We start from the raw sequence: 26,055 nt of genomic DNA, 5'->3' as shown, positions 1-26,055 counted from the left end.
AAACTCATTCCTTTTGATAAGCATTCTTTATTTATTAATTGGATTTTTTCCCACCAAGAAATGTGGCATATTCACTTGTTTTTTCTTTTTTTTAAAAAAAAGTTTTCATTTATTTAATTATTAATTTTTTTTTTTTTTTACAGTCTTTACTCAGAAATAGAAGGATTTGTTCAGTTTTAAAATATCATCCCAAGCTTTTGGTATTTTATGCAAACACTATTAACTCAACAAAGACATTGTTGTTGACCTAAATTTAAACGTTGTAGAGTGAAGGAGCAGCCCAGATGTCTACAGTAGCTCTGGAGGAGCTGCGGAGATCCAGAGCTCAGGAGGGAAACAAATTTTAACAGGATAAAAGTTTGACACGCACTCCGAAAATGTCGAATTGTGGGAGACGGACCAGAATGAAGGCTTTGTTGAAGGAAAGCCAATAGAAATATTGTTTAGAGTTTGGCACAAGCCATCTAAGGGACATGCGGAGGATGCAAACACATCACACTGTGAAACACGGTGGTGGCAGCAGAGCTACATTCACACAAGAACCTAAATCCTATATTCAGAATCTCGACTTGGAAACTTTTGTTCACAGATGGAATCTGACTAAAATGTAGCTGTTTAACAACAAAAACCATCCTGGAAAAACATTGCCGCTCTTAAAAGCAGGAAGAGGCATACCCAAATGGCACAATTATCCATGCGCTTGTCTGCCCCCACACTATTCCATCTAAGTTCAATTCAGTTTTACAGGGCATTGTATGTGCCTGCCCCAATAATGGCTGCGTCAGTATTTCCAGATGTTGTAATAATGGAGCCCGCTGGCAGCCTACAGGTGGTGTAGTTAAACCCTTTCTGCTTACATGACTCTCGACAGGATTTGAACATGTATTTGATGTTTGAGTTTACCTAATTGGTTGGGGGGGTTCTGGGGGGAGGAGGAGGGATTTGACTGCATTGAAAGTGTGTTTTCCATGTACACTCATTCCTGGACTATGACTAAAATAAGTGACGTTTAACATTTACTTAGACGCGCTGAGCCCAGATTCACTCCTGGAGCGGCATGTCAGCGGCAGCAGGGAACAATCCCCCTGAGGAACTCCAGGTTTTTCTCCATTTTATTTTTATTTTTATTTTCATTTTGCTCTTCCGACCATATCCATCTCTCAGCAGCGTCGTTCTCCTTTGAGTCCGAAGTAACGATGGACTCGGCACCAGCCGTACTGCTCCTGCTGTGCGGTCTGAGCGTCTCTCTGGCGACTGATGGAGAAGCTGCGGGCGCGATTTTCTTCAATCCAGAGGATGCGGTCGATTACAAGGATCCATGCAAAGCAGGTACCGTGAGATTTACTCTAAAATTTTATATATTTAATTATGCAAAATGTGTTTTGGGACAGTTTGGAGCGCAGTCCTGCTGTTGAGACCGGAAATAGCAAAAGCTTCACTGCATGTTGCAGTGATGGCAGCATACAGGTTTAAATTTAGGTTTAAATGGATTCACAGGAGTTTGCAAAGTATATAAGCAATAAGTCATAAGTAATTATCAATGTGTATTACAAAACGTTATATTTAAATTTACACGGTATAAAATAGTCAGATTCTGAATATTCAAACTTTCTTTGTATAACTTATGTCTAAGAAAAGAAGGACATAGATTAATTTAAAGTGCAACATAAAATACAGAAACTAATTGAACCTGGCAGACTTAGCTGACATGAGAATATTTGAAACTTTTTCCAAAAATGTGAGGATATTCTAATATTTATTGTTTTCTTTGTGTAATATTAGTTATTCTGTGTTTGTTTATACAGGTTTGTTTGCTTTAATACTAAAGAACATGTTTGTTTGTTTTTAATTGTTAAATTAAATGAACATGTGTGTATTTTCAATGGTATACCAAAAGTATACGCAACTACAGAGGTTGAGAACTTTAAAAAATCTCTCAAATTAAAGCAATTGGATTTTATTTAAGCAGGAAAGTGATAAATTGTTTTCTCTTTACAAACAACTTCCTTTTATGCCTGTATTTTTAAAAAATATCTCAATGATCATAAATTACAGTATTCAAAGCCGTTTTTTAATCACTGACCAGCAATAATCTATTATTGGTAGAGAGCATAAATACAGAGCATATTGGAACGCCTCCTTGCCATCACCCTAATCTCCATCAGATTCAACTCTAATCCAAACTGTTAATGTTGCTTCCAATCAGAAGAAACATGTTGGTAAAATTAGAAATTTACTGTAATTTTGGGTTTAACTAGAGATGTAAACAGATGTAATACAAAAAGACTTTAAGGCTTTTTTGTCTTAAGAAGAGAATTAATATATTTTAAAATCATTATTCACTAATAAATATAAATTAAAAAAAATGACACATACTTTCCTATTCTGATGGGGTATGATTGTTTGAAAAACAACAATAAATTTAAAAAAAACTTTGCCAAAAGGTCAAGATATTCAAGACAACAACTTGTTTCCATCGTCCAACATGGCCAACAGTTCTCTAGTAATCAAGGGCCTCCAGCAGGTTTGGTTTCCTTTCTTCTTCCTCTCGTTTTTGTACTTTTTTTTCATTGTGACTTTGGGAACCTTCAAAACACACGGCTCCTCCGCTTTGAGGCAGTTGCCTGGAGACCGTGGGTCACCGAGGCCGTGCCAGCACTGTTCCTCGGCTGGACGCCGGCGAAATCCCTCATGGCCGCGGGGCACAGAGCACAGGCGCCCCAGGAGAGGTGTGGCAGTCATTTACAGTCACTCTCTGCATGACTGACTCGACTTCAAAGGCATCCATAAGACGGGCCACATCCTCTCATTTGTACAGCAGAAGAAGGTCCTCATATGGAGTAACTCAAGTGAACGAGGTGGCAAAATAGTTTCCTGAAAATCGAACTGGAGCACTTTAGAAATAAATGACTGTTCAGGTTTAAAAAGGGGTTTTCAATTCGCCTGGAATCATCCCTGGTTATCTATAAACTATGTATTTAAAGAAGGTGTCAGAAAACATGAAAAAGCATACACACTGTTGATTTCCCATACAAAATGAAATGTAAGGGTGGAAAAGGTATAATTGAGATTGTAAAAGAATATTTGGTTATATTTTTACCATTAACCAGTATTGCTTTACCAGTTTTTTGCATTAAAGTTAAAGAAGGTTAACACTTCTTCAGAGATGGGTCTTCCTAATGGACCCAGTGCAGGAAGCAGCACAACATACTTAGCAATCCTTTCATGTATTTTGTCAATGTTTACCTTCCCTCCCTCCTTTCAAGCCACAATCGTTTTAATTGATGTTCTCATGTGAATCATGAAAAAGCAACATTTAATTATATAAGATGAATTTAATTGAATATTTATGTATTTGTGCTGTGTTTTCAAAATGAGAAAACTAGCCGAAACTTGGTTATTGTTGCACCAGTATCATTTCCTGCATAAGAACAAGATGGAAAGGTGCTAAAACTCCAATTATCCTTTGTTCTTGTCAAATATCGCAAATGTATATCATATTTCTAACACATCTACATGGTTTTGCAAACCTTGTATCATTTATACTTTGTGTGTGTCTCATAATATCTCATTTAGGTACATTAAAGTTTGTTTTTTTGACGCAACAAGTTGGGGCCCATCTAGTTTCTTTATGTTTAAAATTTGCACAGCTGCCTTTTTGGGAGACATTGCTCTGGACGAAGAAGATCTTCGTATGTTTAAAGTAAGCCAGGACGTCGATCCAGAGCAACATGTTAATCACACAAACTCAGGTACGTCTTACCAGGAAGAAAAAGCAAATTTCTCTGTGAAGCTGGTAATTCTGATCAAACTATTCAAGATGATATATGACATTTCCAGACACTCTTTACAGCTGGTAATTCCTCTTCCAATGACGGAGCTGCAGACGGTCTGAGTCCACATAGGCAGAAGCGAGCAGCCTCCTCCAGGCCGGAGCGAGTGTGGCCGGACGGCATCATCCCGTATGTGATCGGTGGGAATTTCAGTGGTGAGTCCAGAGGAAAGCTGTGCCTCCGTCTCCTCCAAACATTCACCTTGGACAACCTAAATCTGTCAAAACCTAATTACAGACTTTCCTCTTAGGCAGCCAGTGTGCCATATTTCGTCAAGCGATGCGCCACTGGGAGAAACATACATGTGTGATATTCACAGAGAGAACAACTGAAGAGAGCTACATTATTTTTACCTACAGGCCTTGTGGGTGAGTAGTTTGTAAAGAAGTTTGTAACTTAAATAAATGAGACCAAAAAAGCTGTTACGTATTAATAAAATAAATACTTTTGAGTATTTTTAAAGCAGTTTCTTTTACATTTGAAATACCATCTAACTAAATGTACAGATGCTATTCAGTTTTATTTTAATAAATCAGGTTCTTTAAGGGAAGACAGAAATCCTTTATTCATCCTTAAAGACCTCAACTTTGGGAACCTGACTGTTCAAACCCAAACTTGCACACATGATTTATTAGAGAGCAAAAACTTAATTAATGACAAAGCAATAAAGTGATTGTAAAATTAAAACTCCATGAGGAGCAGATTATCTTCATGCTAATGAGTCAGTTTGTTTTTGCAAAAAGAAAATGTTATTATATTATCATTAAGCTTGCATATGTTGAACTGCAGGAAGCTGTATATAATGAGCAGTAATAAAGAAAAACCATAAACATTCTGAATATTTAGGGCAAAAAAATGAATGAACAGATCATAAACCGCTGACTTATAAATCAGTATCCAAGTAAAACATGGAACATGTGGGAATTCAACACTCACTTCCCCATTTACTGAATATTAAATTAAATATTCAACTACATGGAAATACAAAAAAAAAGTTTCACTTAATAAACAAAATCTTTCAACAAAGATGTGTTTTGTAGCTTAACATAAGTAAAAACTTTAATTGATAGTGTTGCCCATTCGGTTGAAATAACATCAGTGAGATGCTTCTTGTAGTCTTTAGTCTCTAACACGGATTCAGGGGAAACTTCTTCAATCCTCTCCTCATTTGCAGCTCTGACGTTTTTGAGGTATTTCCTGCATGTCAACCTTCTTTAATCTGTATTTACTCTCTCTTCAGCAGTCAGAAGCACAATAGACTAAATGTCTGTGGTTTAAACAGAGCAAACATCCAGAAAAACAACATTATAAGGATTAACACCTGTTTTTGATTCTATGTAAATACCGTTGGGATTTTCTAATTTATTCCATCCAAAACTGCCAAGTTTTATTGAAGAAAATGTATATTAATATACTATTTTTTTGCTGTTTGTCTCTTGATTTTTTTAGTGTTCTACAAACTGAGGTTGACATGCAACATGGGCACGTCCAAGACATTTTACAACAGACTGGCTGTCCTTTTCCCACAGCTCCATAAGTCAAAATATTGCTCCGCTAACTTCCAGCGGGGGCTTGCTGTGCTGTAACACTAATGACATCTTTCATGTAAAACAACAGAAGATTCTGTGTTTAATGTGTTATCGTTTATAATACTTCTCCACCTAAAAAAAAAGTAATATTCTTGGTTGCAGATTGTGCTTATTTAATGTTAAATTGCTTCTCCTTCACCAGCCACAAGAGGGCACAACTCTTCCCATGCTAAATATAGATATTTAAAGACATTTTGATTCACTTTCTCTCCCAGTGACATGTTTTCCTCTGGTTTTATGGGGTTGCTGACATTAACATCTGTTTCGGATGTGGGCTACCGATGATGTTTCATGTTTTTTTAGTGAAACCGTGCTCATAGGCTTAACAGATTCTTCTCGTTAAATGTCCGAAAAGCAATGACCTTCTGGAAATTCATCACATATTCTCATTCAGAAGCAATTAAAGATGGCTGTGGACACTTTGCTGCTTTACAGATGCTGCTCCTACGTGGGGAGGAGAGGTGGCGGGCCTCAGGCGATCTCCATTGGGAAGAACTGCGATAAGTTTGGCATCGTGGTTCATGAACTCGGCCACGTGATCGGCTTCTGGCACGAACACACTCGTCCTGACCGTGACGAGCATGTAAGCATCGTCAGAGACAACATCCAACCAGGTACTAAGGTAGTAACCGTGTTACTACACAGAAGTTTCTGTAATTGTAAATGCAGTTTGCAGTTTACTGTGTTACTTCCACCAAAAGGTCAAGACTATAACTTCCTGAAGATGGAACCTGGAGAGGTGGACTCTCTGGGGGAGGGCTATGACTTTGGCAGCATCATGCATTATGCAAGGAACACGTTTTCCAGGTGGGTTGCCAATTTTCCTCTGCTTTCTTTTTCTCCACCGCCTAATGTTTAACTTGTCTGTTATTTGGGTTTGCTGAGCATACATTTTCTTTTCATTTCAAAACATTTCACATTAACAAGTCATAAAACCAACTCTCTGAGGAAATTATTGATTTAATGGTGACTCACTCCTTCCTCTGTATCCTGCCTCTAACTCACTGTCAATCATCAATAAACTTCTTCACCTGCCTGACATTAAAATAAAAACATTTTTTTCCAGCGATGAGCCAGTTAAATGGTTAGTTGTTGCAGTGTTGTGCAGAAGCAGTTTATTTGACAGTGAAGTGTTTTAACCTAAATCTTAACCATCATACTAGATTGTGACATTTGGGTTTTGTATCACTTCTTCCAACTTACTCAGCCTTAAGTTTGGTTCTTTGATGAATATCTTCTCTGCCTGGCCTGTTAGGTCAGGTTGACAGACACATCTTGGTTGATTTTGAGTTGTGCCAAGGAAATTAACAGGGGTCCTAAAAGATAGTTAAAGTTTTAGCATTGTTTCATAATCTAACTTTGCTATTCTGTCCTTACATCCCTATATCTGACTTTTCTGTTCGGTTTCTTGACCTTCATGATCCCGATTGCTCACTAATGTCTTTTATTAAACCTCTGAGGCCTTCAAAGAACTTTATTAATTTGAAAAGTAGTTTGTTGTTCTACATTTTGGTTAAAAGTCTGTCTGTATTTTATTTTAACAAATTTTGCCACTTGAAATCATACAGAAAACAAATTCAAAGTAGACAAATTGATTATCTCTTGTGATTGTTTGTATTTTGCTTGTCATGATTGTCATGATCCTTTTCCTTCACAATTAGTTCATGTTTTTCTTTGTCTGTAACATAGAAATAATTGAAATAATCATTAATTTGAAGCTGCTACATGGCAACATGAGAAAACATTCCAAGGTTTCTCAAAAACGACTCTATTAACGAGACATTAAGTCAAATATGAGACCTGATGTTTGTCCCTCATCAAGAACCTGCTGTGTTGTGACAGAAATGTTTTCTCTCTTAAGCATACTGTTGCTCCTCTCTGTTTCTGCTTTGGTGTTTTACCCCCGTCACTGCATCAGGGCTCTGGGTCGTGGCGGTTTGCCAATTTAAATAAAAGTCCAACCAGTTCAGGCTTTGTTGAACAATTTGGGCCTGGAGTGGCTTTTCTCTCTGGCATTCAGGAGCGGGCTCCACTGAGCCGGCTGGCACCGGCCACAGGCCCCATTCAGAGCACTCTGTTTACACATGGCTGTCATTCATCATTTCATCACCATGGTAACTGAGCAACAGCAGGCGCTGTAAACCCAGCAAGGGATTGTTACAGTCAATAAAAGTATCAAGGTGCTGACAAAGTTGTTGACAAATTCCAGGCGTAAATATTTTGCACTTGTGAATAGAGTTTTGTAACCTTAGTAAAATAAAATGAACATTTCTGATTTGTGTATGTCTAGATGGGAATGTGTTTGTGTAAAAAGAAAAAATCCAAGTTATATATTGACATGCAAGTCAGAAAATGTAGTAGTAAATACATTTTGTTTGTGCAGCCACTGATAAAGATTTATGTGAATAAAGAATAGTTACCTCTTTTTAGTCTTTTTACAAATACAAAGCAAAAAACTACAAGTAAATCTCTGTGCTCAGGTTTCTTGCTTGCGTGTGAGTTTCAACCTGCAAGAACAAATTTTGATGAGAATATTTTCCATTTCAGCTGATTCATTCATTTCATGTAAATCAACAATTACATAAACATTCTGATTTACATTATACCATTGATTTACACTACAGAAAATATCAGCCATTCTATTTTACAACTTTACAAAATACAATTCAAAGCTACAAAGTCTGATTTACAAGTACAAAATATTTATTTCAATACTGGAACCGCTCTGAACAAAACATTATCCTGTATGTATATTGTCAGGGTTATAGTTTTTGTGCAATAATTAACTTCTACATTGTTCTTATGCTTTGAAACTCTGCAAGGATGAACAGATTTGTACTTTGTGTGAAACAGAAGCATCTTCTTGGACACCATCTTGCCTCGTTACGATGTCAACGGTGTTCAACCCTCCATTGGACAGAGAACAAGGCTTAGTGAAGGAGACATTGCTCAAGCCCGCAAACTCTACAAATGTGCAAGTAGGACATAAATAAATAAGATATAATGTCCCATAAATTATAATTTTGTCTGTGACTTGTCATCTTTGTGCATTTGTGTGCAATTTTGTATTTCCTTTTTTTGGCAGGATGTGGGGAAAGTCTGCAGGACAGTGCTGGAAACCTTTCTTCTCCTGGTTTTCCAAACGGATACTCAGCATACACTCACTGTGTTTGGAGGATTTCTGTCACACCAGGAGAAAAGGTGACTTTTAAACCTACACGTATCCCTGCAAAATGGGTGCATGCATTTTATAATTGAACCTCTTTAATACACAATATGCCTGATTTATTTTATGTTGGTTAAAAAAAAGCATATATTTGTATCATTTGACCTACTTATAAAAACATAAATGGTAAGAAAATTAAATAAAAAATAATAGCATTAAAAGCGTATCGGAATTGGAGACCTTTTACAATTGCTTAGGACCCCCAAATGACATGTTGATCAATGAGGTGCATCTTAATAAATCAGCAAAATGAGATTTATTTCAGTAATTGATTGTTTGAAACACTTTCAAACTCATTTTAAAAGTGGTGAACCTTTGGAGTTTATTTCTGTTGGTTTAGGTGGTTGTGGTTTGCATTTTCTTAGAGTCAGTGCAAGTTTTTCCTGCTGCGAGTGAACCAGTTTCTTCTGCACTTTTTCCTTCCACGTAACTTTACATCCAGGATACACAAAACCTATAATAAATACATTTGTGCTGTATAAAAAGAAGCAGAATAAACAGCCAAACCGTTAACACCAAACCAACGTCCAGAAATGAAAAGATTATCCACGACAGTCGTTGCCATGGCATTAAATGAGCTAATATCTAATATTTATCATTAACTACATTAACATACTATACAAAAAATTCTGTCTTACCTGAATTTACTCAACTAAATAAATAACCTGAAAATTTAGATTTTTCTAACATAAGTGTTGGTCTATTCTACAACTTTAAAAAAATGAGGAAAAGTCCAAATAAATGTGGGAGTCGCTGAATATCCAAACATTTAAGTAGTTACTGTAAAAAATATATTGTTTATCAGTCTCTTGAGACGAAAATCCTCGAAGTCCAGCATCCTGCAATTTTCAGGAATGTCCCTGGTTCAACACATCCTAATCAAATGATCAAAGTACCTTCTTACCATGCAGTCAAGTTCATCAGGGTCTTGCTAGTGAACTAATTACTTGATTCATGTGTGATAAAACAGAAATACGAAAGAACTGGAGTTTGAAATCTCAGTTTTAAGCAATTAATTTAGGTCAGAGTCTCATACATCCTTGGTGTGTAAATTTGATGTATACATCAATATTTTATTGATGTATACATTTCAATTTGATATATTTACATGCTGTTATGCTCAGGATCTCTCCTCTGTGTCCCAGATTGTCCTTAATTTCACTTCCATGGATCTCTTCAGGAGTCATCTCTGCTGGTACGACCACGTAGAAGTTCGAGACGGATTCTGGAGAAAAGCTCCCCTAAAAGGTCTGACTGATGCCTGTTTTATAAACTTGATACTTAGCGGCTGTTTTAGGCTTTTTGTGACGTTTTTGTACTAACTTGCACTAAGAAATACTGTACTTCCTGACTGGAAATGTTCCCTTCAGGGCGTTTTTGTGGCGACACGACTCCAGATCCGATCGTCTCCAACGACAGTCGTCTTTGGATCGAATTCAGAAGCAGCAGCAGCTGGGTGGGCAAAGGCTTCTCTGCTTCTTATGAAGGTAAAACACAAGAACAATACTGATTTAAATCCATTGTAGCAATAGTTTACAAAGATGAAGTCCAGACCAAATACAGAGCCAACAATGTGTCAGTCTTTTGACTAACTACATAAAAATGACCAAACAGGCTTCTGTCAAATGAAAATTTTACTGTCTTCCTCTTCCTTGAGCGTTTATATGTCCGTATTCTTAAGATATTTTATTTAAGGGTGTCAAACTTAAAGGGATGCAAATGTTTGCCCCATTTTTCATATTTTTACTTGTTAAAATGGTTTTAAAATATGAATTGAGAATCCTAGTAATTACTGTAAAATGACTGCTGGACATTATCTACAATCGAAGGGATAAACAATGAATGAATGGTCATCTTTTGCATCCCACCATTCAAACTAAACCTGTCAAGCATTAAACTGCCCTCTGCTGGAATGCTAGTGTCTAACTACTTGAGCCATTTTCTCCATCTGCTTTCATCTAGAATGTTATTAAACATTTATTAAGCATATTTCAAATTTCTTATTTTCCTGTTACAAATTATTACCCTAATTTGTTCTTCAGTACGTTATGGTACTGGTGATACCGTAACGTATCACCAGTACCTTTAGTTTGACTTTGGCATTTGAATGTCTTTGACATCTTTGAACCGATTTGGTCATTAATCTGACCTCTCTGCAGCCATCTGTGGTGGGGAGTTGGCGCGAGATAGTGGCCAAATCCAGTCCCCCAATTATCCTGATGACTACCAGCCCAACAAAATGTGCGTGTGGAAGATCACAGTGGCAGAAGGTTTTCAAGTCGGCCTCACCTTTCAGTCATTTGAGGTAAAAATCATATAACAATACGAGAAAGGTTGAATATCTCTGTGAAAAACACTTAGATCACAAACATTTCACTGATTTGAATTTGCAAGACCTGCTATTTCCAGAAAGAATTCAAAAATGTTTATTTGCAGTAGCTTATTAAATAAATTTTATCTCAAACAGTCAAAAAATGCCTCATAAGGAGTCAAGACATATTTCTTGCATTATATGTGAGTAACCCGAACAGCAGCAGCGTTCATTTATATCCTGACCGCAGATTGAGAAACACGACGCCTGCACCTACGACTACGTGGAAGTCAGGGATGGCGGTTCGGACAGCAGCCCGCTCCTCGGCCGGTTCTGTGGGTACGCCAAACCGGAGAACCTCCAGAGCAGCTCCAACCAGCTCTGGATGAAATTTGTTTCTGACGGCTCGGTCAACAAGGCAGGGTTTGCTGCCAGCTTTTTGAAAGGTCAGAGAGTCCCTCCAGCAACAAAGCGTCTACACTATTTTTATGGAGGAGGACATATGAACACTGATTCCAGTTTTCTTTTTGATTAGAGGTGGATGAGTGCTCCAGACCTGACAACGGGCACTGTGAGCAGCGCTGCATGAACACGCTGGGCAGCTACAGATGCGCCTGCGACCCCGGTTTTGAGCTGGCAGCAGACAGACGCAGCTGTGAGGGTGAGAGCAGAAAACAGATCACGTCTTTACCAACAAAACAGGACATAAAATCTCGTTTGGAGGACTTTTCTCTCCATTGCCTTGCAAAAGTATTCATAACCCTGGAAAGTTTTCACAATTTGTAAAGCTAAATTCAAAAACATCAATATATTTTTGTGGGATTTGTTTTGATGAGCTAATATGTAGCAATGTACAATATTGTTCTTTTTTTAATAGCTTCTGTATTATTTTCAAAGTAGCATTACAGTCAGAGCAAAATCAAAGTGAAGACATCATTGTCTTCAAAAGTGGTCCATGTGTTGAAATTTTATTTAATTTATCTTTCAAAAAGATAAAGTAAAATCAATCACTTGAATGCAAATAAACATCACACTTTAACTTCACATATATGCATTACTTTGTTTTACAATAACAGAAAATCCCAAATACTTATTACCACTTAATATTTCAAAAAGTGACAAAAATATTGTCAGTGTAGCCTGCTATATTATTCTGTCAGCCATTACAGTCCCACAGTATCCATAGTTAAATAAATAATTTAATATTTAATTATAGCAACATAGTGCACTGCCTTAAAATCCAAAAGATTGATGAAACCTTTACAATGTTTACCACAAGGGGGCAGTATTGTCCTGTTGCAGTATCTCAAGAGTCAATACTTTTGTTCCTCCAAACCTTTGATAACAAAATCCCTTCTGCAAACTCAGCATGTACATTTATTTGTTTTTTAATTACCTTAATACAGCAACAAAAAGGTTATTTACATGAGTTCCTTTTTTATTTTCTCACATCCAGTGAAACTGATTATTTCAGTAAATCTTAAATCTTTCATTTAATCTAATATCCTCACTGGACTTTAGCTTAAGAAGTAAACAAGAAATTAATTTTAGAATCCGTCACATACAGTTTTCTTTATCTAGCTTCGAAAGCATGTTCTAATTAATTTGGTATTAAAAAAGATAAAGTCGCAATCTGCTAACCTCGTCATTTTTTCACACTTGTTCTGAACAAGGTTTACTAAATCAATATATTTTACCAGATTAAAACACATGTTTAGGTTCAAAGTGTTTTTTTAAAATCTCATTTTAATGTAGTTTTCTACATTTCAAAAGTTTGCATGTGATTTTAACTATTATACAAAATAAAAGATGAATTTTGAAGTGTTTCAAATATGAACCGTTTGTTAGTTCAAACATGTTGGACTAAAAAAAATGTTATTTCTTCATTTACATAACAAATTCTGTTTAATAGAAACAGACACAAACATATTGATCAAAATGTACTCAGTAAAATGCACTCAGTGTGTTTTACCAGTTTTCCTGTTTAATATCTAGTGAATTGATATGTTTTCATCAGTTTTATCATGAGTTTTAACCTTGCCATCGATTCAGCTGCTTCACGCTGAAGGTTATGCGACTGTTTTTACTTTGTTATGCATGAGTTCTTCCTCTGAAATCCTTTTTTCTGATTTCATTCCCTCCAGCAGCTGCCTGTGGCGGCTTCATCACCAGCCTGAATGGCTCCCTCAGCACCCCAGGCTGGCCCAGAGAGTATCCCCACAACAAGAACTGCGTGTGGCAACTGGTGGCGCCAGTTCAGTACCGGATCACCCTGACGTTTGATGGCTTTGAGACAGAAGGAAACAACGTGGGTTCAGCTCAGATTAGCATGTAAAGTGTTGTTGTTTTTGCCTTTTCTTGCTAAGACAGAGTGATTGTGGTTGTTTCACAACAGGTGTGTAAGTATGATTACGTTGAAGTGCGCAGTGGGCTGAGTGCCGACTCCAAGATCCATGGGAAGTTCTGTGGCACAGAGAGACCCGACGTTATCACCTCCCTTCAGAACAACATGAGGATTGAGTTCAAGTCGGACAACACCGTGTCCAAGAGGGGCTTCAAGGCCCACTTCTTCTCTGGTGAGCGGCCAGTAAATATAAGAAATTCCTGATGCAATACTGCAAACCTTTGCAAACTTAATTTTATATTTGCTTGAAGAAAATACCACAAAGATGTTACACAGGTATTCTGTCTGTGCAGAGATTGTAATTTGTGTGCTGAAGATATTTTATAATTATTCACAATTTAGTAAGGAATCAGCTTAAAGTATTTTCAGATTCAAACTTCGTTACTGCTTTTATTTGAAAATGAGTAGTCTAGACCAGTGGTTCTCAAACTTTTTTCAGTGATGTACCCCCTTAAAAATATAATTTTAGTCAAGTACCCCCTGACACGGGCAAAACATTTTTGGAATAAAAAAGAGGTACAGTGCTGTAAATACCCTGTAAATACTGAGTATAAAATTCAGTGTATGAACACACATTTATATTTTATCGAACATTTTACAAAATAATTTTTCCCAAGACTTATTATGAGGAGCCTACTGATTTTTTAAAGATATTTTGAAAAGCTTCACGTACCCCATGCAGTACCTCCACGTGCCCCCAGGGGTACGCGTACCCCCATTTGAGAACCACTGGTCTAGAGAATATTGCATTTTCTAGATGGGTGTAATGAAAAACATATATTTCTATTTTTCAACTCTTACTTGTTGTTATCCTTGTTAACAAAATCAGTCTTAGTCTTTTAGTCTTTGGACCTCAGGGGTTCTACGTCAAAGTTTGTGATTTGCTTTTATTTGTCTTCTCAGCTCAGTGTGGATGTTGAGTGATGCAGTAAATAAGGTTTTGGGATAACTGATCCAAAAACACATTTCAAACAATATCACCTACCATCTTTGTTGTTTTTGTTAAATGTCTGAAGCAGTCACTGGTGCATGTTTGCCTTCCTGGGTGAGCTCCTCCTTCGGTTTCAGCCCAAGCCTCCATGACTCACTTTCGCAAAAAAATAAAAAATATAAAAATAAAAACTGTGGTTTTACATGACTATATGCTTAAAACAAAGGAAATAAAATATATTTATTTTAAAAACATGTACCATTTATCACGTTTTCCTCTTGTTCATCAGATAAACATGCTGCCTTTTTTGGTTTTATAGACTTTTACTTCAGTTAACTAATATGTTTTATACTATAAAATGTAAAAATTGAACACCAACACAACACCTGCACTTTATAACCTTTTTATTAACAAAAAGAAGTTGATAAAAAGAATTTGTCATGTCAGAAATCATCAAACCGAACTGAACACCTTCAGCTTTCTGAATAGTAAAAGTAGTGAAACAAATCATTCTGATTCTCACTTCTGTTCCCCCAATAAACTCCAAAACATCACCAAGTCTGACCTTGTGAATTTGCAACACTGGTTCATAATAAACTTACTACACAACAAATCCCATCTTACTTTACACAATTAGGTAGAAAGTGTCTGGGTTAGCAGTGACTCTGAATTTTGTTTCACATTCACCTCGAGTTTTACACCAAGCCCATTTGTACATATTTTCCTCTGCTGAAGAAAAGAAAGTCCAGCAAAAGCCTTTGAACATCTCCACAGATATAGACGAGTGCTCCAAAGGTAACGGAGGATGCCAGCACGAATGTGTGAACACCTTTGGAAGCTACAGGTGTCAGTGCCGGAGTGGGTTTATGCTGCACGATAATAAGCACGACTGCAAGGAAGGTAGGCAAGTTCAGATCAACTTGTTATGCTAAGATGAATATTCATACTGTTTTTGTTAAACAAAATGAAGCATTTGCAGTCACAGTGCAGATCTCAACTAGATTGAAATGATTGGACTATTGTTGCTAAATTGCTTTAAACATCTTCTGGTCTTAATGCAACAGATGCTGGATGGTACATATCCATTCTGGTGTGATTTTTCCCCAGTGTTGAGCTGTGACTGAGACACTGTAAATATGGACTGTGTATGCTAGAATTCAATTTCAAAAGCCTATTTGTCAATAACAGCTAATCAACCTAAATACTGGAGACTGGAAAATCAGTTTAATTGCCTAATGTTACGAATTTATATCAAACCAGAATTTTTATCTTTTGTATGTGCTGCTTCTCAAAGAACAATCTCCACTTAATTTAATATTTGCTTAGCAACAAAAAGTGATATCATTTTAAATAACTTCAGTAAGGGGTTAAGGGAGTTGTGCTAGTAAACCTCAGTAAATTGAGGAATGTTTTCTCTTAAAGGGTCAAAATACAGAAAACTACTCCTGGTTATTACGAATAAAGAAGCTTTTTGAGCTGTTTAATTATGAGGCGTTTTTGGTTTTTCCCATTACGTCATATGATAATGCTGTTTCTTCTGGGGAAAGGTGTTTCTGCAATCAGAAATAATGTGATCCAGACGTTACTATTTTCCCCTGACATGCTGTTCCGTTTTTGCTTAGCTGGGTGTGATCACTTCGTAAACACCGTATCCGGCACAATCAGCAGTCCCAACTGGCCCAACAAGTATCCCAGCAAGAAGTCCTGCACCTGGTCTCTGTCCACCACACCGGGCCATCGGATCAAACTCGTAGGTTGTGACTCAGACGCGGTAATTCGGTATGAATGAAAACACCCACTTACAATCTGCTTGGAAATCTCCCTCTCAGATTTTTAACGAGGTTGACATGGAGGCTCATCTTGAGTGTGCTTATGATCACCTGGAGATCTTTGATGGCAGAGACGTTCGTGCCTCGAAGCTGGGCCGCTTTTGTGGCACCAAAACACCCGATCCAGTTACATCCAGCAGCAACAAGATGTTCCTGCATTTTTTCTCTGACAACTCGGTGCAAAAGAGAGGATTTGAGGCTTCGTACAGAGCAGGTGGGCAAAGAAATGTACTCACATCCACTTATTGGCAATTAATTGAAAAGATAGCAGCATAAGAATAAAAAGCCATCAACAGATGAGTGAAATTATGTAAATTAGATACAAACAGAAAGATTGGGAAAAAATACATGCTGAACTCTTACATTTTTTCTTATCACAACTACAAACTGCGATATATTTTGGGACCTTTCCACCATGATAACATTCAGGTGGCCATCATGATGAACTTGTTAATTACTTTAGGTTCTTAGGTATTTGCAGCAAACAAGATGGTGTATTGGTCAGGATACAGGAAGGAGGACATGAGATCGAAACTTTAACTGTAGATGTGAGCTGGTTTATTTCGTCTTGATACTCAGTGTTGCCAGCAGTCTGTAACAACAAATAAATTGCCATTAGGTTAATATATTACAAGAATAGAGGTTCAAGGCGCAGCCTCGGTGAAAAAACACACAGACCTTTGGCTCAGTTTAACATAAGAGGCACTTTGGCGCCATCATGTGGCCAGATAAAATCCCTACACAATGGCGGCAGCTGGCAGCGCATGCCCTTAATTACTATATCTACCGCAATAACTCAATGGAAAGCAATAACAGATGCAGCCGAAATGCAGTTACAAATAATGGGATTTAAGGTAAACCTACGAAGGCTGAGCAGGTTCAACTGAGTCCCCAGCGCCCAGAGAGCCTCACAACATGGCATACCCGTTCTCCCGTAGTTAACACTTATAACAAACTAAATCTAGAATAAACAAACAGCACGCTAAATGCGGTAGCTTACTTTCTGTCATCAACGTAACACTCGGAGCATCACTTCTCAGGACTACACCGGGACTCATGCTGAGAATGCAGCAAACCGACCCGGAAGTATATTAAATTATATATATAAATTGAATTATATATATATACTGTATATATATATAATAAATTGCTCTCATGATGGGTAGCGCAGCACTAAACCCAGGCTTACGTCACTTCCTAGGATAATCTCTAAACCGACATTACAAAATAAAACACAGAAATGTCAGCGCCTTTTATACAGAGCTGTTAATTTGATTCAGGTGTGTTAAACAAACAAACAAAAAAAGAACTAAAACATGCAGGACAGCAGCACTATTTGGACCGAGGTGTTTTTATTTGACTCACAGGACCAAAATAACACGATAATTTCTGCACACTACACATTTCTAAAAGTTTTTTGAAAGCTCTGCATTATTCTGACCACTAAAAACATTCATGAGTTCGACAAAATATAAAAGCTCATGGAAACAAACACATTTGCAAGTCAGTGTAAGTGCGGTGACCTAATGTAGGGCTGCAGAATAAACTGTAGACATACTGTCACTGCTGAGAAGATGCTGTTTGAGGGAAAATGCTCCTCCAAGGGTCTCTTAAAAAGTTACTGAAAAAAGCCTGAAATGGTAAATTGTAGCTCGGGGAAAAGAGTCGCCAGAAATGTGACATTTTAAGTGCTTTTTGCATTCTTTCCACCCTTTTAAGAGCCTCTCGTCTTGACCCTCTAATTTTGTGGTTGTGGATTCCCAGAATGCGGAGGAAGCCTTGAAGCAGAGGTCAAGACAAAAGAACTGTACTCTCATGCACAGTTTGGAGATAACAACTACCTCGGCAGCTCCGACTGTCTGTGGGTGCTCACCGCTGAGAAGGGCTACGGCGTGGAGATTATCTTCCAAGTGTTTGAGATTGAGGAGGAGGCGGACTGCGGCTATGATTATTTGGAGCTGTACGACGGCGCTGACATCAAGTCCCCCAGACTGGGCCGATACTGTGGATCAGTGGTAGAATCTCTAATAATCTTCTTGATCCTGTTCTTGATGCCTAAGCAGTTTTAAAATGACACATCTGTGGTTTTCTGTTCCCTCAGGCTCCAGAGGACGTCTACTCAGCCGGAGACGCCATCGTTTTAAAGTTCCACTCAGACGACAGCATCAGTAAAAAAGGCTTCCACGCACGCTACACCAGCACAAAGTTCCAGGACACCCTACACACCAGCATCTAGGCCCAATCGCAGACTCCCATCTCCAACATTTGGACGGTCACACCCATTTCCAGGCGACGGGTAAATGCTCGGCTTGATACCACAAACACCACCCTGCATACTTTACATCTGCAAGACTAATTGAAACCATACGGAGAAATCTGTCTTTGCATTCAGAGCTGTTTAGTTCCAGAGGAAATTATGGATTCATAATGGCCACCTCACTTTTTAGAAACTGGCTACAGAAACACACTGGATTAAGATATAAAATGTATATATTGAAATACAGTTTGATGTGAGTCTAGACTTATAAAACCATCTGAAGGAGACGTCAACTTTTAACAATATCATGTAATTTTAAGAATTTGCAAATACTGAAGGGAGAATTAAATCATCTGGATTTCTTTTTTGTTTTTTTTTAGCGTGAATGGATGCAGTGCGACTCAGATACCTGAGTCATCTTTACTGAATGAAACATACGTTACTGATATTTATAATCGAAGATACTTAGAGATTTTATTTACTCAAAATTTCCAATCTCCTTTTTTTTGCATTCTTTCCACCCTTTTAAGAGCCTCTCATCTTGACCCTCTAATCATCTGCTTGTGTTCTGACATCATCTGCTGCAAATACAAAGAAAATATGAAGCTGCTGAAGAGAACATAAGTGGCAAATTGTGAGAAAGAAAAAAAGCTTTATGGATTGTGCAGTAAAGAAATAAATAAATGCAATTGCTGAAAATGGCACAGTTTGATGTCTGTAATTAATGTTTAGCAATATGCTTTCAGTGAATAACTGTTATAGCAGCCTCCACAGTCATTTGCTACACTCTTAACGATGTAAACAGAACATTTTGAAAATAAGCTACAGAGCTTTTAGAACCTCAAATGCTTTTCCATATAAATGTTTCTCTGACTGTGCATATGTAACTGCTGGCCATTTTTCTGTAGCTAATTCCTGATTTATGAAAATCAACATTTATATTCCTTACTTAGTTTTATTTCTTGTCTTTTCCATTTTCAAGAGTGGCTGAGAGAAAGAAACACCAAATGGAAACAGGAAGTCAAAGACTAAGCCATTTTTAACAATCTACAAGGTTTCAATTACCTTTACTTGCACAGGACTTCTTGGGACCGCAAATGTGGAATCTGAAATGTGGCTAAAGTAAATTTTGCAATTTGGAATTTTCCCTCACATTGAATGCATCTGCTAAATACATACGGTATATGGAATGATTTATTTCTCTAAAAATTTCAGAGATAGATTAAGCTACTGACATAAAAGATGAATTTATTTAAAGCCGTCTTTTTTCTTTTTACCAAGCGTGCTGAGAAATGTGGAAATCACAGGAGGTGGACTAAATCAAGCTTTGCATGAATCAGTTTTTGAATCAAATGAATAAATATAGATATAATTGGATGTGCGAAACAGACACATTTAAAACCCGAGTTACTATTACAGGCAAAGAGGAAAAACATGGAAGACCAAACTACAGATATTTAAAAGTTTTATCTATTCTTTCTTAATTTATTTCCATCTGACATTCATGCAGCATTTATTCCTTTCAATTTATTCTGACAGCACCAATTAAAAGTGGAACTACTTCACAGTCATAGTTTCAAACGATCAAGCCAATCATGTTTTTAGAAACAAAGGTATTACATTTTCACTTATATTTCTTCAAAATTAAAATATATATGCACAGATGAGCAGGAGAAAGATTATTTCATCCACCCTCAGTCAGGTGATTATACACAGTTTGATGCACAGCTTCTTAAAAATAAAACATGGAGCAGAAAACATCCTACAAATTCAACCGTGTGTTTCAGAAAATGCTACTCGTAATACAGAATAGTGTTAAATTCAAATTGTTTAGGATACATAAAGAAAATAATCAATATTTTACAAATGTTTTTTGCATATATAATATTGCATAAAAGTTTGAAACCACACAATTTCATTACATTTTCTTTCCAAAGAGCCAGACTTTCTTGTTATCTTTTAAAAGGCTGTTGATCGTTAGTTAATTCTCTATAACTTTGGCCACATTTTGCTAATTGGCTAATGTTTAAGAAATTATAAGAAAAGCATAGAACGAAACAATTATCAGTTGCTGATGAACAGAATCCAAAGTTTTTCAATGAGGAAAAAGTTCAAACTCTGAAAGAGGTCCATCACCCTTCAGTTTATCATCCACTGTATGCTGGAGTTTTAGCAAATATCTCCTATGAAATCAACTTTTTGAGGCTGAAATTCTATTTTATAATATAGACTTTGTTTTTTTTTTTTATATAGGTTTTGTAGAGACTGCTTAAAAAGTTTACGAGAAAGTCTTACTGCAAGAAAAATATAAATTGGTGATGTTCTCTTGACTTTTGCACATTATTGTCAGTTCATAGCAACAATTAGTTTCCTCATGTTTAACTTCAAGCATGTTTACTTGCTCACTCTTATTCCTGTGTTTAGATCTTTGGTAAGAAAACCTTGAGAGGCTCATTTTCGTGCACTTTATCCAGGAAGCCGAGGTTGAAGTAAGGGTACAGAGTCTCAGTGAAGGTCTCTCTGAAGGTGTAGAGGTGGGTCATGCTCTCTGCATTGTAAAAGGACACCAGGCCCCGCTTGTAGTCCAGGTATACCCCGATCCGGGCCAACGGCTCCTCCAGGGACAGGACAGTTGGAGGAGATGTGCCGGCCATGTATCTAACACCATAAGAGAGGGTGAGAGTCCAGAAGCCGTTGGCTGGGAGGGCCTTGATGACTCCTTTTCTGGGAACCGACTCCCTGGCGACCCCCACCGTCCACACTGTGCTGCTGTAGACCTCGATCTCCCAGTAGTGTCGGCCGTGAGTGAAGCCCTGACTTGCGAGCAGCGACAGGGCGGCGTTGAACCTGTTGGGGTTGTCCTCCACGGTGTGGTTGAAGGTCTGGTAGCGGACGCAGGTGAGGGAGGAGCTCAGGCTGAGCCACGGGTTGGCAGTACTGGAGTTAAACGTAATGGCTGCTGGAACTAAACAGAGGAAGATTATTTGATGTGACACAGCGCCTTCCAAAGGTATCCCCTAACTTTTCTCACGTTGTGTGACGTTGTAACCGCAAACTTTATTTTAAAGCAATTTACATAACAGTGTATAATTTTAAAATAATTTTAAAAAAGATATATTTGGAAACTGATTTTCCTAGTTGGAAAACTCAGAAACAGATTTTAGAAAGGGATTGCAGGGGCAGGAGCCCATCTTTTTTTGTCAGACCAAAGACTGTTTTTGTTTATTTGTTTTTTTTAATTAATGGTTGTTTTGCATTGCACTTTAGATAAAATTCATAGGCTTATAACAAATGAATTGTATTAAAATTTGGGGATTCTAATGAATATAAGCAATACTCAAGTCTCTGAAAATTAAGAAGATATAGTAATTTTTGGGGAGCATATCAAACCAATCATGCATCAATTTATGTAGAGGACTATCTTTTAGTGTATTGTAATTTGCATTAGAAGAAGAATCTTTCTGAAGTGACTAGGGCATGCTAGTCACTTTACATTCTGTACATTCTTGTAAATCTGGCCCTGCTCAAAAAAAATCTGAATACAAGAAAAGGTTGCACTTTCAAGATTATTATTTGGAAAAAAATGTGGGATTTTATGAATTATTTTCCTTCCACTTCACAATTATGTGTTACTCTGAACTGATTCTTTAAGTAATGTCCCAATAAAATGTTTATTTGCTGTTACAACATAAAGAAAAGTTTAAGTAGATGCGACGCTGTAAGCTCAGCTTGCTTCTCAAGATGAATATCTGTGTGGGTCAGTAGCTTAGGAGCCCATGTGTTGCATGCAGTACCTGGGTAAAGGCTTCCCCTCATAGATTTCCAAACTCTGTACTGCAGAGGCCCTGCAAAGCGGCCCTCACACAGACTTGGTGGTGTAAAAGTCGGTTTCTCAAACTTGAGAGAAGGCCTGCCAACAACACCAAGCAATGAAAGGAGGGAATAAAGTCACATCTTTCCAAGGAAAACACATCCTAAAGTTTCTCACACTCACCTCTGGGGAAGGGCTTTGATGCTCTAACGCAAGGAGCAGCAAGAAGCACAGGAAGACAAACACAGAGAGAGAAAGAGGGAGACCGGTAATTAGTCGTTTGGTTTTTTGGATTTGAAAGTAGAGAAATCTTTTTTTCCACATTACATCAACGTCTGAGCTCATGCAGTCCCACCCTGCGGGATCTCTGTGGCCTGGGGAAAGTCCCGCAGCTGAAGCCAGAGATGGAGTGGCAACGTGCCTGAGCTAAAGTCCCTTATTCTCCAGATGAGAGAGCGAGATTACTGCCCTGCATCCTGTCTGAACTCTGAGCGGTACAGTCTTTTGTTTTGTTTTAAATGGTTGCTGATATTCATCTGATATGGTCAAGCGTGTGTAAGGCCTCTAAGAAACATAAAACACATACTCTGCTCAATCAAATCTGGAATGTCGGAGCCTATTTAAAATGTTAGCGCAGAAGTGTATGTTTTGGCAAAATGAAATTCCACCTTTGTCCACCTCCTTTATAAAAACAGATTTAGAAGAAAAAAAACAATTGAAACCAACAGTTCAGCATTTTTCCACACTAACCGGCCCCACGGCTGACTCATCATGCTGGTAATAACTTCCAGATGAGTTGCTCTCCACTGTGCATGAATTTCATTCGGCTGAACTCACCCGGAGCAAGATGAACGGGTCTTGTTCTTTGAGTTTGTCCTCTATCTCGTGGACGGCCCTCTGCAGGCGGGAGATCTCCACGCACAGCAGGGCCTTGTGCTCGTCCAGGCGGATCAGCTCCCTGCGCTCCTCCGTCTTCAGCTTCACCTGGAGGAGTTTTTCCTCCTGGTACAGGAACTGGTGCAGGTCGCTGAACTGGGCCTCGATGCGCTGCTTCAGATCGGCCGTGTGGTCCTGGGGTTAGAGACAAAGGGAATGGACGACAGCAGACTTTAGCAAGGACTCGACTAAGAAAAGCTTTATACAAATCATGTGTGTATCAGAAATATTTTATAAGCGTCAAATAAGCCTCTAGCACTTTTAAATATTTTGTTTCTGACAGGAAAAAATATTTTTTAACCGTTGGCAACCATTAACTAGGCTAACATTAGCATCTGCTTTGCAGGCTACTGGTGCAAAACTGACAACCAGTTTCAAAGTTTTCTAATAAAACTGGACTACATTTGATCAGCTTTAGTTCAAATGTAAAACACTGAGACTCAGTAAATCTGCTTTGAGTCCCAGTTTCAGATTTGAGACGTTTATTTGTAAAAAGACAAAAAGTGAGCAATTTTAGGAGCTAACTCATAATTACTTTGACTGGAATGATCTCCACAAATGGTCTTTGAAAGGCAGTGTGAGAAGGCTTGTGAAAGCTTTATTCTGTGGTTATAGACTTCATTATTTAAATACATTAAATAAATTTTGGGTAAGATGCAGAGCCCCAAAATGTATGATCCTCTGTGTATTGAAAGATTTAGACATGAGGGAACATCTGTGATTGTTGTGTGTTTTGAAAATAAGATTTTGTTTCCGTTTGTGCTTGATCCCACCTTGAGCTTTTTAACTTCATCTTCAGCCTCCCTGTCACACTGCAGCGCCGTATTGAGCTCCACTTTTAAGGAATCCATCGAGCTGTTGAGAAATCCCTGCAGGAGAAACAGCAAAACAACTGTGACTCACTGCAAACACAGTGGCACAACTTTCACTGGTTTTTGTGGGGGGGAGAGAGGGAGGGTGGAATATCAGAGAAATTAACAAACTGGAAACCTGACAGGAAAAAAATTACATGCTTCACTTCATACTGTACCGGTACCTAGATAGTATTTGCCACCAGATTTATTGCATGCAAACCTGGATCCTACTATTCCAGATAAACTTGAATAATAGCAACCTGAAACATTTCTTGCAGAAAGATGCGATGAGAGAGGAACTCACCCTGTATTTCTGCTCAGCCTCCTGGACACACATCATGGTGTGATTCCTGTGCTCCTGGGACACGCCACACACCAAACACACCAGCTCCTGGTCCTCCTCGCAGTACAGTTTCAGCTCCTCCCTGTGCCTGCTGCAGCGTGGGACGGGAGCAGGAGCCCTCTCCACACACCCTGCATCTGCCAGGCATCCCGCGCTCCCGCTCTCCTCCAGACCGTGACAGTAGCTCTCCACAATGTTGGCAACGATGCGGTTGGGTCGGTAGCTCTTCCCGGGGTACACCTTCCTGCACTGAGGGCAGGAGCCCGTGCCCCCCTGGCCGGGACCCCGTGGCCCCGTCCAGTAGCCCTCAATGCATCCCTGGCAGAAAGTGTGATCGCAGGGCAGGGAAACTGGCTGCTTGAAAAGATCCAAGCATATGGAGCAGGTCAGATCTCTGCTGATTCTGTTTGCTGAGCTTTTGGCAACTTGGCCAGCTATGGGAGAAGGTCGCAGCTTTTCCATTGCTGCTTTCACAGAAAAATCTCCTTCTTTGGGGTTCCAACTTTTTTTCTCAGACTTTGTCCCTTTGTTAAGTCTTTCCAAGTTTTGCAGATAAACTGACTGCACTTTCTTCACTTCTTTCTGGCTGTTGCTCATTCCTTTGCCTTTGTTCTCACTACCCGTGCAGCTGGACTCTGGATGTCCTTCCTCTCCTGCAGACTGCGACCACTCTCTCTGGCCTCCAGTCTTCCTGTTGACTACTGGGAAAATGAAGTGGGAGGCGCAGAAGTAGGCTCAGTCTCAACAACAGATAGCAAAGGGGATCTCATTCGCCCCCGTCTTCCCTTCTCAGACGTCACATAGTCAGGAAACTGAGGCGGGCCAGAGATATTCTTTTCTTGGCACGTTTGATCCCTGAAGTCTGCAGAAATTCCTGTTTCTCTGAACTCTATAACCCCCAAAAAAGTAAATCCACTGACTGTGCGACATGCTTGTCTGTGTGCATATTAGTGGGTTTGGGACTAACAGAGCAGAAATAGCTCTATGTCTGATGTTGGATGTCAGGTTTCCTGAATCTTTTTATGACAGCCCTCTCCACCCTCAGCGAAGAATAAACAAAATCATTAAAACAGTCAAACAATGACATGGGGGGGAAATGCAGGAAGTGAAAATCACAGGAGAAAAGAAGAGACATCCTGCATGAAATCATATGTTCCTGTGTGGATGTTATTGTGCATAAATGACAAAACATGTCATAGTTATACAAGTCAATTTTGCAGAACTTTAATGTAGAGTTTTCAAAAGTATTTATACCTCTGGAAACTTGCAGCATTTTATTATGTTCTAACTGAAAACGTCTGTTTTTTTTCCAGGGTTTTATGAGATAAATTAATTGTGAAGTGAAAGTAACATAATGCATCATGGTTTGTTTCATAAATATAAATCTAAGAAAAGTCCAACTCTGCCTCTATGACACCTCTAAATAAATAAAAAACAGATCAGCTATAAGTTAAAGACAGCCCTGCAGTGATGAGTACAAATGCACACCACACTTTTTAGATTTTTTTTTGTAAAAAGTCTTGGAAAACAATTTCTTCTATTTTACTAGCATGTTGCTTGTTGGTTTATCCTAATAAACTTTAGAGGAGTTTAAGGATATAATGTGTCGTAACATCAACTTCCTCTATTAATATGTTTGCATGAGGTTTACACAATCTGAGGCTTTGATTTAATTGGTTCAGTAAATAAAGTTTCTTCTGAAGAAAGCTACAAACCCCGGCAGTTTACAAA

At 38.3% G+C, this 26,055-nt stretch overlaps 2 protein-coding genes across 5 annotated transcripts; one reads left to right on the top strand and one right to left on the bottom strand.

Moving 5' to 3' along the window:
- Window positions 1-955: 955 nt before the first annotated feature.
- On the top strand, window positions 956-19,082 carry LOC114149315 (bone morphogenetic protein 1-like). 4 transcript variants are annotated; one of them, XR_003596486.1, is made up of 21 exons: window positions 957-1,329; window positions 3,651-3,752; window positions 3,854-3,988; window positions 4,084-4,201; window positions 5,858-6,036; window positions 6,124-6,229; window positions 8,276-8,400; window positions 8,508-8,623; window positions 9,794-9,896; window positions 10,019-10,135; window positions 10,808-10,953; window positions 11,210-11,405; window positions 11,495-11,620; window positions 13,104-13,267; window positions 13,355-13,535; window positions 15,069-15,194; window positions 15,917-16,044; window positions 16,124-16,337; window positions 17,888-18,138; window positions 18,225-18,419; window positions 18,911-19,082. XR_003596486.1 is itself a non-coding variant. In XM_028025080.1 (21 exons), exons 2-21 carry the CDS (start codon window positions 1,197-1,199, stop codon window positions 18,357-18,359), a joined length of 2,901 nt encoding a protein of 966 aa, XP_027880881.1. In that variant the 5' UTR covers window positions 957-1,099; window positions 1,168-1,196; the 3' UTR covers window positions 18,360-19,082. The 4 variants fall into 4 exon arrangements, 3 of the variants coding, with proteins under 3 accessions (XP_027880883.1, XP_027880881.1, XP_027880882.1); XM_028025080.1 differs by having other exon boundaries at window positions 957-1,099; window positions 1,168-1,329; window positions 18,225-19,082; XM_028025081.1 differs by having other exon boundaries at window positions 957-1,099; window positions 1,165-1,329; window positions 18,225-19,082.
- Window positions 19,083-19,836: 754 nt separating this feature from the next.
- On the bottom strand, window positions 19,837-25,076 carry trim69 (tripartite motif containing 69). The gene is made up of 6 exons (XM_028025085.1): window positions 24,286-25,076; window positions 23,901-23,996; window positions 23,029-23,262; window positions 22,375-22,397; window positions 22,175-22,290; window positions 19,837-21,345 (listed from the first exon to the last, which is right to left on the bottom strand). The coding sequence occupies exons 1-6, from the start codon at window positions 24,919-24,921 to the stop codon at window positions 20,801-20,803; spliced, it is 1,650 nt and encodes a 549-aa protein (XP_027880886.1). The 5' UTR covers window positions 24,922-25,076; the 3' UTR covers window positions 19,837-20,800.
- Between the last annotated feature and the right edge of the window lie 979 nt (window positions 25,077-26,055).

The sequence above is a fragment of the Xiphophorus couchianus genome, chromosome 8, assembly GCF_001444195.1.
Source record: "Xiphophorus couchianus chromosome 8, X_couchianus-1.0, whole genome shotgun sequence".
Taxonomy (NCBI): Eukaryota; Metazoa; Chordata; class Actinopteri; order Cyprinodontiformes; family Poeciliidae; genus Xiphophorus; species Xiphophorus couchianus.
Note: the sequence above shows the minus strand (reverse complement) of the source record. Positions and strands in the feature narration are given on the sequence as shown.

Excerpts from the sequence above, each read along its gene's own strand:
- trim69 (XM_028025085.1), bottom strand. The coding sequence starts at position 24,921 with ATGAGCAACAGCCAGAAAGAAGTGAAGAAAGTGCAGTCAGTTTATCTG. Across the intron at positions 22,398-23,028 it reads ACCCGTTCATCTTGCTCCGG|AGCATCAAAGCCCTTCCCCA; the intron begins GTGAGTTCAGCC and ends TCCTTGCGTTAG. Across the intron at positions 22,291-22,374 it reads ATCAAAGCCCTTCCCCAGAG|GCCTTCTCTCAAGTTTGAGA; the intron begins GTGAGTGTGAGA and ends TGTTGTTGGCAG.
- LOC114149315 (XM_028025080.1), top strand. The coding sequence starts at position 1,197 with ATGGACTCGGCACCAGCCGTACTGCTCCTGCTGTGCGGTCTGAGCGTC. Across the intron at positions 3,989-4,083 it reads GATCGGTGGGAATTTCAGTG|GCAGCCAGTGTGCCATATTT; the intron begins GTGAGTCCAGAG and ends CTTTCCTCTTAG. Across the intron at positions 11,406-11,494 it reads TGCTGCCAGCTTTTTGAAAG|AGGTGGATGAGTGCTCCAGA; the intron begins GTCAGAGAGTCC and ends CTTTTTGATTAG.